General features: G+C 39.3%; 1 protein-coding gene across 4 annotated transcripts in view; it reads right to left on the reverse strand.

The window, feature by feature from the left end:
* The window catches only part of whrna (whirlin a), a 129,420-nt gene that overhangs the window by 62,377 nt on the left and 50,700 nt on the right, over positions 1-16,343 (reverse strand). For all 4 annotated transcript variants that reach the window (XM_065965865.1, XM_065965864.1, XM_065965863.1 and 1 more), the window contains exon 2: positions 3,699-3,917. In XM_065965865.1, coding sequence (XP_065821937.1) covers positions 3,699-3,917 — 219 coding nt within the window. The remainder of the gene's footprint in view (positions 1-3,698; positions 3,918-16,343) is intronic.

Below are 16,343 nucleotides of genomic sequence, written 5' to 3' on the forward strand. Positions count from 1 at the left end.
CTTTTTCTTGAAAAACAGCTCAGTACAGTCTCCTGAGCTACAGTCATTCTTTGAGGCATATTCACACTCCTCACACTGCCCATATTCACACTATAGCATCACATAGACACTCTAAATCTTCAAGTTTCTGGTCAGATGTGTTTGTCAGGGCATTTTTGCGTTTTTTCATCCAATTCTTCATGAACTTCAGCAATGGTTGCAAGTAAAACAAGGGCAAATCAGCAGTTTGTGATTGAATGAAACCAGTCCATCTGAAACATACCATGCCAAATAAATTAACACATATTGTCCTTGTTATGATCCTTGGTTTGATTTTCAGCACTTCACCTAGACTAGTCTCCAATCCAATAGTGAAAAGACTTCCTACCTGTGAATGACTGATAAAATATTTGCATAAATGAGCAGATGTACCTAATAAATCGACTGTGAGTTTATATTGACTCCGCAGCAGCTGTCTTGGTCTAGGAAATCTTTAAAAAAAAACCTTTAAAGGCCTATCTTCAGTCTTAAACCAGAGGCTATAGTGTTTGATGAAGGGTTCATTTGTCTGATGAAACTGTGCTGACTGATTCCAGCACGTACAGTCCCTCTTTTTTGTCTGGTGCCTCTGGGTCAAGTCATCAAGGATGTCTTAACTCTACAATGATTTATTATGGCTCTAGAGCCTTAAATTCCCTCAGTGGAATCATCTTCTTAAGCCAGAGTCAACATTAAATGTGAGGATTTCAAAATATTTACTTGATATTCCTTGACCAAATTAATAAAAAAATATATCAAACATTTTAAAGCATCTCAAACTTAGGATTTAAACCTCGACCAACACATCGAAATTACATTTCCAAATCATGTCAAACTCAATCTTAGCATCAGAAGTAAAATGTATTCCCCAGGCTTTGCTTTAGACATTGGGCTTCCTCTCATCTCTAACTGACAACTCTTTGGATGACCCCTACTCTCTATTTTCAAATAGAATAAATAAATATCTACATTTGGAAAGCAAAAGGACCACATTGAGGTTTACGGAGAGAGGTTCAGGCGTGTGCCAAACTTTAAATTGTACATTCTCCTCCAACACAATGAAGGCCTTGATGAGTTGCCATGGTCCTAATGGAGCTGTCTCTTTCCAAGATTTAAAACGGTTTTCAGTTGCACCCTGGCCACTAAAAGAGGACTTATATGCAAATGTCTGTTTTAAATAATGTCAGTGCTATCACTCTTATTCCCCTGCTGGAGAATCTAATATCATCTGGCACAGAGATCTTAATCCCGGCCAATGCATATGGTGCTGCAGCTCCTCTTCTTTAATAACCACTGTCTGCTTATTGAAGGTAAGTCTCCTGCTCCGTGGGAATACAGAGGCATCATGTGCCCTACAACATTAATGCAGGACACGGAGAATAGTTTTAATTAAGAGACTCATCCTGAAGCCATTATGGCTCAGAGTGTCTTTTGGCCTCTTCAGTTATCATGGAATCATTTCAGTCTCCCTTTTCACTTGAAAATGAGTCCCAGTGGTGTCTATTTTGTAAGCAGTGAAATGTGAGATGGCCTACGTCGAGTCTTTGTTTGGGAGAGACCAGAACAATTAATCACAGCAGTGATGAATCATGAGTTGTACTGCAGTCATCACAGTGAGTGAACTGAGCCACTTTCCCATCAAATGTCTTGACAGCCGAGAACAACACCTGTAACCATGGCTACAGTGTGCAACTTTGGCAGCTTTGAATAGAGTTTCTATTAATCATAACACTAAAGACAATGATTTACACTGTGACTAATTGACTTGACTCTCATGAAACTGTGAAGTGGCTTACTCAGACACACAAATCCAAAAAACGTATTCAAATGTATCAGCAAAAAGATTCTCCACAAGGTGTGATGTTTGGTCCTCACTAAGGTCTAGCCCACAGTTGTCCAAATGCTACTACTACCCGTGATTTAAGCCCTCAATCACACCTCCAGCTCAGACACAGTAGACCTGTTATATCCAGGTAATCACTTCCTGATGCTTTGTCACAACCCTCTGGCATCTCATACACACACATAAGGTAACCTACACAACCAAAGATTGTTGGCTGTGGATGACAAAACACTGCCAGAAGTTTAACTCTTAGTTTAATGCAGTGCAAAACTTTTTGATTCATCCAAATACTTCATAGCTGCAAACTGTTCTGCTAGAAAGGGGCTTGATTGTCTCTGATTCAATAGATACCATGTGAAAAGTTCTAGCTCTCTCCCACCTCTGACCCATAAAATGCTAATACTCATTAAACAAATTAGTATCCATTTCTAATTTAGATCAATATAAGTCTGGTTATCATTGCTTATTCAAAGAGCAAAAAGGAGCTAAAATGGACAGAATTTTACGACACACTGCACTGGACTCGTATTTTCTAAAAATGGTTGCATGACACTTATACGGCCTGTACTAATCGAGCTGAATCATTTTAGATTAATGTGCAGCGCTTGGCCGCTAAAAATTGAAAGTTCTGGTGTAATGAATCTTTTAAACTGCTCTGACAGTTCTCCCCTGCAGGTCACTATGCTGTGACATGTCGACGTCTGTGAGACAGAAAGTCTAATTACTGCTGAAGTTTTTCTTTTGCTGCTAGAGTGTCCATCATCCGTCCAGGGACTGGATCAGGGAATTAGTCCACACTGAGAAACTGGCAAATATGATAAAGCTTATTAAGGTCAAAGTATTTGACTTGATACTAAATAAGTGAAATGAAATCATATTTAGTTTATAAATGAGTTTTTATTTTATTTTTCTCTTTACTTTTAACCTTTAAGACTGTTAATAAAATCATCCCTAGTAATTAACTCGACTTTGTGAAGTATTCAAGAACCACTGAAACTGTGTTTTGCAATTAAAGGCATTGTTCTGTTAACACTTGACTTATTTATAATTTCAAATATATTCTGACATCACATTTGGTGGGTGGCTTTTTACATCAAGTTTTCCAAGTTAGAGTCAGAAAGCAAGAAAACACTTCTGTTAAACATGAGCAGGGCTAACAACACCCCACTGTTTATTTTGAAACGGATGTTTATTGCCTTGACACACCCAAAAGGCATCCTGCTGCAGACAAAGTTGGAGTCTAAGCAACAACTTGTTATGATGAACTCCAGGTGAATCCAGGTTGGAGTCTGAAGACACAGCACAAGTAAAAAAACTTGATGCTCTTCATTAGCAGAGTAAGACAAACACTGCTTAACCAAGCTGAATGTCAGCAGCAGAGTTATCGTCTCAGTTTGAATGTCGTGTCCCAGCGTGGCGCCCGTTACAGAAGCAACACTTCAAGTGCCTGTGGGGAAAGTTGCAAATGTTTCTCAGGAGTTTTGTTTTGGTGTTTATGACTTCATTTTGGTGTTGCTATTCTTAGCCCTGCTTTACTTAACTTGCATTTTAAAATCTTCATGAATATTTCATTTCGATATTTTTTTTGCATCAACTTCCAGAGTTGTTAAATTATATGGTGGCAATAAAAAGTGTTAAAGTGAGAAATATATGTGAGGCAACAAATGTTTTCCATGAATAAATGCCAAGGCCAGCCGTTAAAAAAATGTAAAAATACAAATCGCCACTAAAAATGTGATGTGTTTATTTATATTTCCTTCCTGATAGTTTGATTTAAATGCAAGATGCTCTGTTATTCCAGTACCCCAGTGTTTTTGTTTTCCATGTTTAGCCTCACCTTCTTCTCGTCGCCCTCCTGCAGTAACTGCATGTTGCTGCGTCTCTGGCTGTCAGTTCTTCTCAGGGTGGCGCTTCGATGCTCAGGCAGGTCAGGGGGAGGGGACACACCTCGGCCCTGAGGGTCAACCCAGGTATAAACATGGTTGGTGACGTATCCGCCTGGAATCCGCCCGACTGAGCGCACAGAGAGGCAAAGCTTTTTACTGCCCTTCAGCACCTGAGGAGGAGACGAGAGGGAAAGAGAGTCTATTCAAGCTACATTTTAAACACCGGTCAGAATGTGTTTTTCTCAGAATATGAACTTGAGAGCAGTTTCAAAGAGCAAAGAGTTCCCAGAAACCCACACTACTTCAGAGACCCACATGAATACATGCATGGGTACACACAGTGTGAGGTTGTAGCAGTGAATATTAAAGTGACACACACCGTTAAATTTGGGAGAAAATTAAAGATTACAGAGAAGAAACCAATTTTTGCTGTGCCCCAACAACTAAAAAACAAAAAAAAAAACAAATGACCAAACACCCATGCAGACACACTTCCAACACATTTCAAGTGAAAATTGCTGTTGGCTGTGCCTCATTGCCTTCTGATAGCTTGCTGTATGTAATCCCTCTGCAGATCAATGTCTTCCCATGTGTTCGTTGGTCTGGATAAATCAGACTGAATGGGGTGGAAGCTCTTCATGATCAAACAATCTTTGTGCAGCACAAATACAAACAGGAGCCATTCTGAAAAAGATGGTAAACACTACATTGTAAAAAAAGGAATATAACTCCAGGACAGAGAGCTTTCTTCAGGAGTTAAACGCTTTAGCTCATCAGAGAATAATTTTCTTTTAAAAGCATGGAAACATCCTATGTCCTTGTTTTCACAGTAAATAAAACTTCCTTCCATGTCAGCAATTTACAGTATGTGTTTTGAAAGCATTTTTTTTATCTAGTGACTCTAACCAACACTTACTGGTGATCTTCATGTGCTCGTACAGAGAGCCTTTAAAGCGAGGCAACAATGGAGGTCAAAAACAGTTTATTGTGTCTGGTTCAGATTGGAGGTCAACATGAATCCTGTGTAGACAAGCTTGTAGAGAAATCTCTTCTCAGTGGCTTGTAGAGGATTTTTACTGAAATCTGGTAAACTCTGTTTAGGGACAGAACCAAGGCTTGATGTAGAATAAACACGTTTAGAGCAATCATTCACACAAAAAGCCAACTTCAGTCCATTTAAAATGAATAGATGATATGGGCTGCCGGTGGCCTAGTAGTTAGTTTACATGCCCCATGCACAGAGGCTGTATTCCTCTAAGCGACCAGATTGGGTTCGAATGTGACCTGTGGCTCCTTTCTCCTGTCATTCCCCACTCTCTCGCTTCAACATTTCCAACTCTATTCACTCTCCGTTCTCTCCAATAAAGGTATAAAAAGCCCAAAACTCAATCTTTAAAAAAAAGGAAAGGACAATATATTATTAACCCCAAATCCCTCAAACCAGCCCCTTCTGGACCTCGGCTCTGTGTTGGGTTCCTGAACATTTTGAGACAGGTGGCCTAACACCCTCTTGGCAAAGGATGTCAGTACTGACCTTAATTCAATTCATTGAAAAGTTTTCATAACTTGTATCCCTGAAAACTTTGAACACAAAGTCTTAGGATCAAGACAGAAATTTCAGTTCAATAGAAATCTCCTCTTTCTGTCTTTATGAAGATCTGCTTTTTTTTTCTTCTTGACATAAATTACATTAATTATATTCTGAGGGTTATGCTGCTAATGAGTTATTCTAAACTTTCTGTTCATTGTTGCAGTTTTTCACACAATTGTATTGTTGCTGTGTTATGTCTCATATTAATGCTGTTTCCTTTGCATAGATATATAATTCAAGGTTCCGCCCTCCTCCTTTGATGCTCCGTAGGCCTGTTTGTATTTAATTATTTAAAAGTTATTTATTAATTTGGTTCTTAAATGGCGCAAACACAACACCACTGCGTCTCCTGTTGTCCTCTCTGGAGACTGTGTGCAAAACTCTTCTCAAAATTGCACTCGATCCCTTAAAAATAAAAAAACAAACCATGATAAACATATTGAGTCCCTAACCCTCACATTATTCCTCCTATATCTGCAATCTTTCAACAACACTTGCAGGAAACTGCTAACCCTACTTCTGTTGGAATGTGTTTAAGCAAACGCTGCTTGCAACTCTAACTCAAATTATTTCTTGTCAGAGTGCGGCGTGTTGCAGAGGAGGTCTGTCTCCCAGAGCACTGGGCTCAGGCCGAATCAATTTTCACAATCGTGATTTGTGCTGAGAGATAATAACTTCAATTCTGGGGCAACAAAACCCTGTCAGCACTGAGGCTCAGTGACTGGAGTCATCACTCCCTCCCTCCCTGCCTCTCCCACCACCTTCCCTCTGTGTGGACAGCATCAATGCAGAGGTGTAGATATAAGTTCAGCAACACATTGCCAAGCATGACACTGGAGGTCTACAATCGAACAGAGAGAGAGAGACAAAGATGAAAAAAACTCAAATGCAGAAAGAACGGCAAAACACAATCAGCGGGAAGTCAAATGGAAAATAGCCTGTCTTCCTGATTTAATTACTGTGTCATAAATTTTGGCAGTATTGATGACGAAGGTTATCTCCTTGATTTGAACAATTCCCATCACCAGCTCATGGCGTCTGACACATCCCTCTGAGCCATCAGCAACGGCAGGGGGTCATAGAAATCGAAAGGCAATCAGGGCTGCACAGTGTGCACAGTGTGCAGCCTGGACATGCTAAATATGCTGCAAAAAGAGGAAATTGGGGTTAAAAATGTACAAATAAAATAAAGTGCATTAAAGTATTAGTGTCTTTGAAAGCTAAGGGAGTCGTTGGGTTCCATCCAATATACTACTAATGCAAAACTGTTCATTGTGAAGTATTAAGTGCATGCAGTAGAATGATATTAAAGAACTGGGACAGAGCTAATTATTAGTTAGACATTTGCAGTTTGAGAGGCAAATAGAAAATTCAATTGAATGATTGGGATTAAAGAGAAAGCTTTTAAAAAGGAATTCAAAGATCTGTCAATGAACTGCAGCACCAAGTGTCCCAAGCAACTTTCAAGTGAAATGATTGGCCTCTTTTTTAATGAAGTAATTGTTTAATCTATATCTACAGATTATATATTAAAATGTCGTACGTAGAATGTCATATTCATGGGAGTCTGGATTTCAGCATGGGAAGTTTTTGGTTTTCTGTTGAAGTATATCTGTGGTCCGAGCTGACCAATCAGGTATCAGCAGGCTTTGTTGAGAGCAGGCAGAATGTTATCCGTACTGATGACACACAAGCTCCCAGAGATGGTATTGTAACAAGGATTTATTAGTCTCTATAATCAGTTAATCTGTATTTGTATAGCAGAAATTCAAACAAATATGGTCTCAGAAACTTAACAAAAAGGGCAAGTCTAGACTTTACTCATTGTTATATTATCTACACTCAACATGACTCAACATCAATCCATCATGAGCACTAAGCAACATTAATTAAAGGTACAGTGACAAAGAAAAACTTCCTTTTATCAGGCAGAGACCTCGAACAGAACTGGGTTTGAAAGTGGTATTAAGGGATAGAGCGATAAGAGATGGATACTGATGATGTTAATTATAGATATTGAAGTTGAGCAGCTCTAAACAGATACATAAACTAAAGTAGCAATCCACTATAAATCTAATATGTCAACTTGAGTAGCAAATCTGCTTGATGGTGTGTTGCAAAAGCCATTTAAATTTAAATTCCGTGACTACTTAAAAAAACCAAATCAGAAATGATTGAGGACAGACCTGACAAAGCATGATCTTTTACATTTTACAAATCTGACTAATGATGTTGTCATTGAAGCAAACTTAATTTGCATTAATAGAAAGTAAATCAGAAGACAATTGGTTTCTTTTTTGGGCTCATACTGCTGAAGTGATCCAGAGTGAAGCCGCTGTATAAGACACAATACTTTGTGATGTAATGGAGCAAGAAATGCTGACGTCTTTGTTGCAGATGTGAAAGCAGTAGGGTAAAAGAACCTGGCTGGAAGTCTTGAAGTCTGGAACCCTAACCGCTGGCTTCATCTGATTTACAGGGGAAATCATATATGTTCCCAGAGGCATTTATTGTCAATCAGATGATAATGATGATGATTGTCGATGGGTTATACGATTGGTGGCCCAAGCACAGTGGCTTCTTTCATAGATTCAATCAGCTTCAGAGCATCTCTCTTATTTATGATGCCAAATTGACCTTTTCACTGTGCATGTTGGTCTGAAAAAAGAATGCAAATGAGCATAGTTAAGGCTCAGTAAGATTAAGGAATGCAGGGAGTATGGTGCACCTTAAGAGAAACATAAATATAAAGGACAATGGAGGTGATGGAGGGAGTGTGGTAGAGCAGGCTGCATCTTTCTGTGAATAAGAAACAGTTGTAATCGGCTGCACAGCCACGGCACAGCGGTCCTAATGCATCGTCCTCAGAGGAAAAATGCTGATTGTGACTCTGGGCTGATGTAGCCGGGGCCTGCCTGCAAGCCGTGCAAACAGCTCGGTAAAAAATGGAATATATAGCAGAGCATAATGGGAAATGGCATCTGCAGGTAAACTGCTTTCAGATGATGCAGTGAACAAAACAATACATTCTCACGAGCAGCCAGGCAATCCATTTTATACACAAAAGCTGACTGCACAAAGCCTGGGCTGAAGAAGCCATCCAATTTGATCACTTTGTAAATGCATGGTTATAGACTGGAGGAGGTTTAAAGGTGCCTGGTGTTAGGGTTATGACAAGTCATCTATTCAGCTATGTGAAGGCAGTCTGTCCTTTCATGAAGTGAAAAGACCAGAGTGTGTGCCTTCACTGGGTATAAACTCAATATTTGCATAAGGAGGCAATTAGAGCAAACCCTGATTCTAACAGATTCATCATACTATCTAAATGTTCCACTAATTAAAGCAAATGGAAAAGTAGAAACCCTTACGAATGAGTTATTCTTCATTTAGGAGTTACAAAGTCTTTTTATATTGCCAGTTCATCACAGATATGAACACAACGGTTCTGCAGTGTAAAACACGCAGAGGCCTAATGGTGGTGCAAAGCCGTTCCACCACTGAGCCAGCAGCTGAGGTCGTAACAGAGGGAACAACGTCACTGTTAAAGGTAAGAGCCAGCAGGGTCGAAAAAGTGTTGTGTGTGCATGTCTGAGTGTGTGTCTTCTTAGTGAAGCTTCAGTTTGTTTACACATCGTGCCTCTCTTTCGCTTCCGCATCACCATGATACAATGTAAGATCACACACAACAATGCACAACAAGAAAAACAGATTCACTGACTGCAGACTCACGCATGAGGATCTTTGTTCTAAGAGAAGTTCTTAATATTTGCTGAAAAGTTCTCCAGAAATGCTCAGAATATTGTCTTTAGTATTGAAGTGAAACACATTTTTGCTGATCTTTTGATATCAACTCACTACATGAATCCTAAAAGAATAGAATAGAATATATTTTTATTGTCATTGCTATAAAAACAACGAAAAACAGTTTGGCAGTTCCTGTCATTTGCAGCACACACAGATGAACAGCACACACAGATGGACTGATTATGTAAAGACAAACAAAAATCACATCACAAGAAGCAAACAGTAGAAAGGCTCTGGAAAAGCGCAAATGGTGCAGAGCAGCTGTCAGGTTCTAGAAAAGTGCAAATAGTGCAGAGCAGCTGTCAGGTTCAAGTATTCCTATTCATAAAGTGCTTAGTGCTGAGTTTATTTGAGTTTGTTTTCCTGAGAGGCAGGAAGGCAGTTAGTGTCCAAAGTCCTGATATCTAGAGAGAAATAGTGCTTTGTTGGCAACACTGAACCTCAAGTGGAGTTAAACCCCTGCTGCTCTTCCTGATGTTCAATACACAAACTCTCAGCTTTAACGAGAGCTCAGATAAAGCTCTGGATTGGACAGGTGGATTAATGAGAGGTAAAAAGCAAACCATCCTCCGGTCTTCCTTTGTGCTGCTGAGCTGAGGAGTTGGCAGCACAACAAAACAACTCACTGCTCATTGTTCCAGTTGATTGCACTCTCTATAAGTTGTTGTCAAGATACATTGTGTGCAGGTGAACCAAACTTCATCAAGGAGTATAATCGCAGTAAACAGTTGTACTCAAACTCACAAGCACACAGATCAGATGTATTTATGTAAAACAAAAGCAGAAATACAAATAAAACCGGCGGGCAAATTGCCTTTCACTGCCGTCAGAAAAGATTCATCAAGCACAGGGGATCAATTTCACACAAAAACTCACAGAGACACCTGGGAAATGAGTCAGAAAAAGTTCTACTTTAGCAACTTCTTACCTAGATTTTCTATGTGTGATATGAACAGTTTGCGAATCACTTACACTCTTTTTAAATGTTCTAATGAATGCTTAAGAACTTATCAACCCCTAATTAGGTAAAGTATAATATTTACATTTTTAAACATATCTTATCAGCTAATTTTTTTACACATTATTTCAACCTCATTGGCTCAACTATCATGTAAGCTGTATTTGAATTAGAATGTTGTTATCTCATTTGGAAACCACCCCTGAGGGCAATTACAGAGATGAAATACTAAACTTTTCAAAATGTCAACATTTACTGGGTACATCTTCAATCTGGGGGCATGTGAACATGCTACATTTTATGTCACATCTTTAGAGGAGGATGCCATGTCCTGATGTTTCAGAGTGTTTAGTTTATGTGATTTGATTTTAAAAAAGAGTTGAAGTTGTGCAAGTGTTATTGTTTTTTTACCTTTAAAGATTTACTTTTGGGCTTTTTGATCCTTTAATGGAGAGATAGGACAGTGGATAGAGTTGGAAATCATGGAGAGAGAGAGTGGGGAATAACATGTGGGAAAGGAGTCACAGGCGGGATTCGAACCCGGGCCGCCCGCTTGGAAGACTCAACCTCCTCCGGTTTGAGATCCCCGCACCCGAGGCCGCGTGGCCCCTCGGTGCTGGCGGCGGATATGTCAGAAAAACAATTGTCTGCAAATGTCATCTCATCAGAGTTTCATATCGGCAGAGATGAGTGTGGGGGTCAATAACAATAATTTATTTAAAGCCTATAAAGGTTGATGCGGACAAAATGCTGATGTTATCGTGCATCCAATCATTTGCTAAGAATAAATCAAGCTCGAGAGCAAGATGACAGTACATCCTCTATGAGTCACTACACCAAGTACGGTGACACATTTAATAAACTTCATCTTTATGTGCCTTTATGTAATCATATTCACTAAAACTATCAATAAAATGGGATAACTGAAAGAATAAGTCCATTTCATCATAGTGTGATGTCAGTGAAAGCACCACATTTCAAAACCCAAACACACTTCAGTACCTCAAGTAACAGCCATCACTTCTGAATCCTGCAGTGAAGAGCAGTAAGACACATCTTGTGTACGTTTACAAGTACAGACTGTCACACTGGAGACGTAACAGGAAGTCATGTATTGTGGATTCAACCTTGAAGGCATGCTGGTCCTGCTCGGCACTACTCACAGATTCAAAACACCTCCAGCAGCGTAACATTTGAAGGGTTCAACCTGATGTTTAGAGAATGTCCTCTAATACATCAACTGAAGGACAACTTCTCCATTTTCTTTGCACACTTTTTTATTACCAACTTTGACAAGCTTCTATAACTTCAATAAGAAAAACAATTACAAACTTTCCTGTGGAAAGAAACTACGTGTTCATGTGCTGCTTCTGCAGCAAAATGCAATAATCAATGACCCAACAGAGAGGCTAATGTAAATACTGAACACATGCATTATGCTCTGCTGGGCTTGTTGGACACAGAAGAGTTTGGAACTTCCATGTGTGACAGATTTGTAAAAGAATCAGCGTCCAAACTTCTTGGAAAAGTGACGTGCAAAAACAGATTTCCTCTCAAGCGTTGGGGCTTAATCATACGCTGCTTGCAACTCTAACTTAAATTATCTGGAGGTATGATTAATAATAATCATACAGAGTGCTCTGCTCTTTTGCAGCAACAACCACAGTTCAGTCTGGTCACCTGGTGTTTTTTTTTCTTTTTTTAGAAATATATCCATATTAAGAGGAGGTAGGTAGCTAGTTTTCAGTGGTACAGCAACTTTCTGAAATATCAGTGTCACCCAAAGCAGCTGCTGGATTCTGATTGGCTAGATTGGTACTGTGTGTTGTTTATTAAAGGTTGTTACAAATTATTTCATTAGTTGACTTTTATTACATTTCCCACTCTTCACACAAAGTTTCAGAGCCCCTCATAGCGCCACCTGCAGACCCCCTGGGAGGGCGGGACCCACACTTTGAAACCGATGCTACACCAGGCTATCACACTCCCTTGTGAGGTTTGCCTTTTACTTGTTTCCTGGTGCGGCTAATTTTCCCCATACTTAGTTTTTATAGCTCGAACAAAAAATGTGTAAGGCAATACATTTAAAATTATATTTAAAAAAAAAAAAAACATTTGCATATAGTATTTACAAAAATCTAGCTCAATTTGAGACATAATCGTGTTGGTTTGAAAAGTTCATGACAAATGACAAGTGCTAAAAGACGGGTTATTTCCTACTTATATTACCTAAAAAAAAAGGTAAAGGCTAATGAAAAAGGGATGCATTTGTTTTGGCACTGCGGCATTGCGTGTTCAGCGTGTGTTTGTCCAATTACAACAGCCAGCTGTGACGCAGGGCCTGTTGTTCTCTTGGGAACAAATGAGCTGAAACAGAACTGGAATGTGTTTGTTTGATGGCTTGTTGGAAATCCGAGTGCGGCTGGGAGGCAAACGGATCTGTCAGCGCTGCGAATGGATCATAGCCATCGATGCTGTGCAGCGTTGGCACAATTTTCAAAGTCCGATCCATCTCTCAGCCGCGTGTGTTTGCGCCTGTGGGGGAAATGGCCAAGCGTGTAACCGGCAGCCAGCGTGCCTGTGAGACCCTCAATGAAGAGTTTCCCTGACACTGAGCGAGACCAAAGAATAAACGCAGGAATCAAATGAGCTCGTTTTCACATCGGTTCTCTTTGCATGTGTCAATCTGACAAGTTAACCCATGATGTGCCAGTTAAACAGTGCACACTGCAGTCAGAACACATAAAACAAACAATAGTGTTACATCATTAATGCTACAAAACCAGTGACAACAAGGCTTGAGTTTCAGTATGATGTACACTGAACTCAAAGACTGAAATATAACCAGCATGATTCAATGCACAATTCAAGTGCCGACTTTGAACAGGTGCGTTCGCATTCAATTTGAGTGAAAAGTTTGGGTGCTAAAAACCATTTTGTGCTCACTTCTAAAATTGAATGCAGCTTCAGAATCTCTGTTGGCCAAACTGTAATTTTAATGTAAAAGTTCAAAGATCATCACATGGAAAACAAATGAGACTGTCTTAAATGTTACAGCAGGAATAAAAGGTGTCATCAGTAAAAACATGGAAAACTGTCAGCAAAGAAAAACACCAATGGTCTGCTGACAATGTAGGTCAGAGTGTAAAAATAATTAAAAATAAATGTGTATTAACATTGTAATTTTATTTTTTCTGAATTTAGAATCACTGTTGACAAGTAATATTTAAATTGAAGCAATAAATTACACAAAATATTTGGGTTCCTTTGCCTTTAGAGACTTGCAGGTTGTGCCTACATGTTCCAGAGTGCATTGCGTTTGAGGAGCTGCAACCTCAGCCTATACAGTACACTCTGGAACCAAAGAGTTCACCTAAATAGTCAGATAATACACTGTACAATGTCCTCTATCCACTACATTCTCTGGACTTGTAGGACAGGATAGGATAATACTTTATTGATCCCCAGAGGGAAAATTCAGGCATTGAAGCAGCAAGACAGAAAAGGGACATATATAAAGGGACCAATCAGTATAGTTTCTGGTTTGAATCTCAAGCAGAGGCAGAGAGAAGGAAAAGACAGAAGAAGTCTGTATAGTTCTTCCTGGCTCCCATCAAAGTCAGATTATGCAGCTGTGCTATGAGCCTCGTCCAAGGAAAACAGAGAACATCATCAACAACAACTGCAGGCTTTTTCATACCCTGTACTCATCATGAATGGCTAAGGACAAACAAATTAAACATTTTCCCTTAAAGTGTAGGCAACGTCTTCTAAACTTTGCTATGTTTGTATGCTCTTTAACACAAAAGCTAAACTTGAAGTAAAAAACATCGACCAACATAAACTGGATTTCTGTGAAGATAAATATGGAAAGTAAGTAAGCTGCAAAGTGAACCAGAAAGAGTAAGGGTCTGCTATTCTGTGAAATTTGATATAACATGCAAGAAAATTATTCTGAAGACCTCTGTGTTCCTTTTATATCAATTTAACTATGTGTAATTATATTCGCTGTTTCATTAAAGTATCAATTTTCAGTGTTTCCAAAACCTCTTCAACTTATTTGGTGAGTTAACTTAAAGTCATCATGGACAAAAAAAAATAGAAATCAAGGCTGCTGTAAAGAAACGAGAAATGTCAGATCCTCAACATAAATACTCGTGTTCTGTGTGGTGTGTTTGTGTACACATGTTGTTGTTAGATGTTAGAGCATGCACATGTACATTTGTTGAACATAAAGAATCAGTTTAGAGCTCAAATGAGGTAAACACCCGGGAGGATTAATGAGTAATTGACAAGGCAGCCAACACAGAGACTTAATGGAACCAAGTCATCAATCACAGGGATTAGCAGGAGGAAAACATCCACAATGCTCCTTCTAATCCCTCCATTCCCCAATCCATCTCTCACTCTGTTTCTCTTCTTTATTTGAATAAACACCCAGACCACCTGCACACACACACCGAGACACACGTGCACACATACTGTATATGAGCACAATGATGCAAAAATATTACAAGGGAGACAATGACAGACAGCATTAAACTACAGTCATCAACAGATTAGTACAAACACTGTAATTACTTTGCACTTCTTCTGCCTGTCTATCTTCTCCATATTTCCATCATTTTATCACACTTCAGGAAGCCAATCCATAACACAAGTGACACAATGACGAAAAATCCCCAATGCTGCAATAACTTCTCATTTTAATGTGAACACATAGAAGATTTATGCTGACAGTCTAGATAACGAAAAATGAGTAGACATGTAAAAGTGCTGCGTCACACAGACAACAGTAGCAGTTTTCAAAGCTTATAGCTCCAGATGTAAACACAGAGCATAAATCAAAGTTAAGAATCTTAAAAGAACATTTACAATTTGCTGATTACAGCTTCCTTCAAAACATGTTTGTTGAAGAATGACTTTAAATGAAATATGACAAAATTAAACATCACACCTTAAAAGTGACGTGAAGCTGAAATAAAATGTTTGTGTCTTTTTATCAGTATTTTGTGACATTTCATCATTTAAGATTTTTCCTTGGGAAATGGGGGCAGGGTTGGTCATTTTCTCCAGATACAAGATTTTGGTTGAAATTGTCATTAGGTCCTGACAGAAATGAAAAAGGAACAAAGAAAATCTGTCATCTGTAGCAGTAGTAAGCCTGTAAAAACTTTGACCAATGTCTGCCAAGAGGTACCAATCTGATGAACCAATCAGACGCCTCCCTGTTCGTTTTCTACCCTTTGCATGCACTAGCCCACACTCAAAGTGGGTCACAGATGACAGAGTTTATACTGAGAGTTTGTCGTTTGTTGTTGTGAGTAATCTATTATGATAAAGTTTAGTGTTTACTTGAAGCTGAATGAGACGACATGCGATGAGCTGAGCTTCACTTCTGGAGCAAGGGGGCTCCATACATGTAAGTGAGGGGCGTGGCCTTTGAGGGAGCACAGAGGGGAGGGGGGTGGGTGTAGACGAAGCACTGAGAGAATGCTACTTTCAAAATCATGCTAGTTTTCGTAAATGACCAACCCTGCCTTTACTTGATATATAAACAAAGTTAATAAGGAGATTAAAAAACTTCCCTTTTCCAATCCCTTAAGATATAGATTTTAAGCCTGAAACTCTTATTGGCACATGGTTTTCACCTAGCCCTTTTTATTCCTGTGTTGTCAAATACACAGATTTTGTGTCACAGCCCTCTGCATGGTATATAGACGGGGATGATACCCTTCAGACACTGCCTGAGTTTTCTCGATAAACTCCACTGTACATCCATCCATAGAATATGACCCCAGAAAAAAACTTTAAGTGACAAAGAAAGACCAAAGATTTCAGGTTGGTGAGGGCCTCGAGAGGATGTACGAGTCAAACAGCAGGATTTTTACAAAAAAGATCGAGGTAGGATGGTTGTTGGATGCTAAACCTTAATAAGCAGACCGTTTCACATGTACCACTTGCCACCACAAAACAGACTCGGGCTACAATAGATGCAATAGGGTACCTTGTGTGTCTGAAAAAGAAACCTGAGAGTCATGCAAAGCTTGAGTGTTTGCCAACCAGGGATGAGAAGGTGTCGATCGCCAATATATTATAGTTTGGAAAATGTTTAGGGAGTTTAATCTTGTCTTTTTTGTTCCTCCTTTGTTATATCATTTTTGAATTTCTGCAATTTTGTATTTCTAATCCTCTCCTTCCTTCCTCCCTTCCTTACAGCCCGTTAAAGCCCCTACATCCAAC

The sequence above is a fragment of the Labrus bergylta genome, chromosome 17 (assembly GCF_963930695.1).
Source record: "Labrus bergylta chromosome 17, fLabBer1.1, whole genome shotgun sequence".
NCBI lineage: Eukaryota > Metazoa > Chordata > Actinopteri > Labriformes > Labridae > Labrus > Labrus bergylta.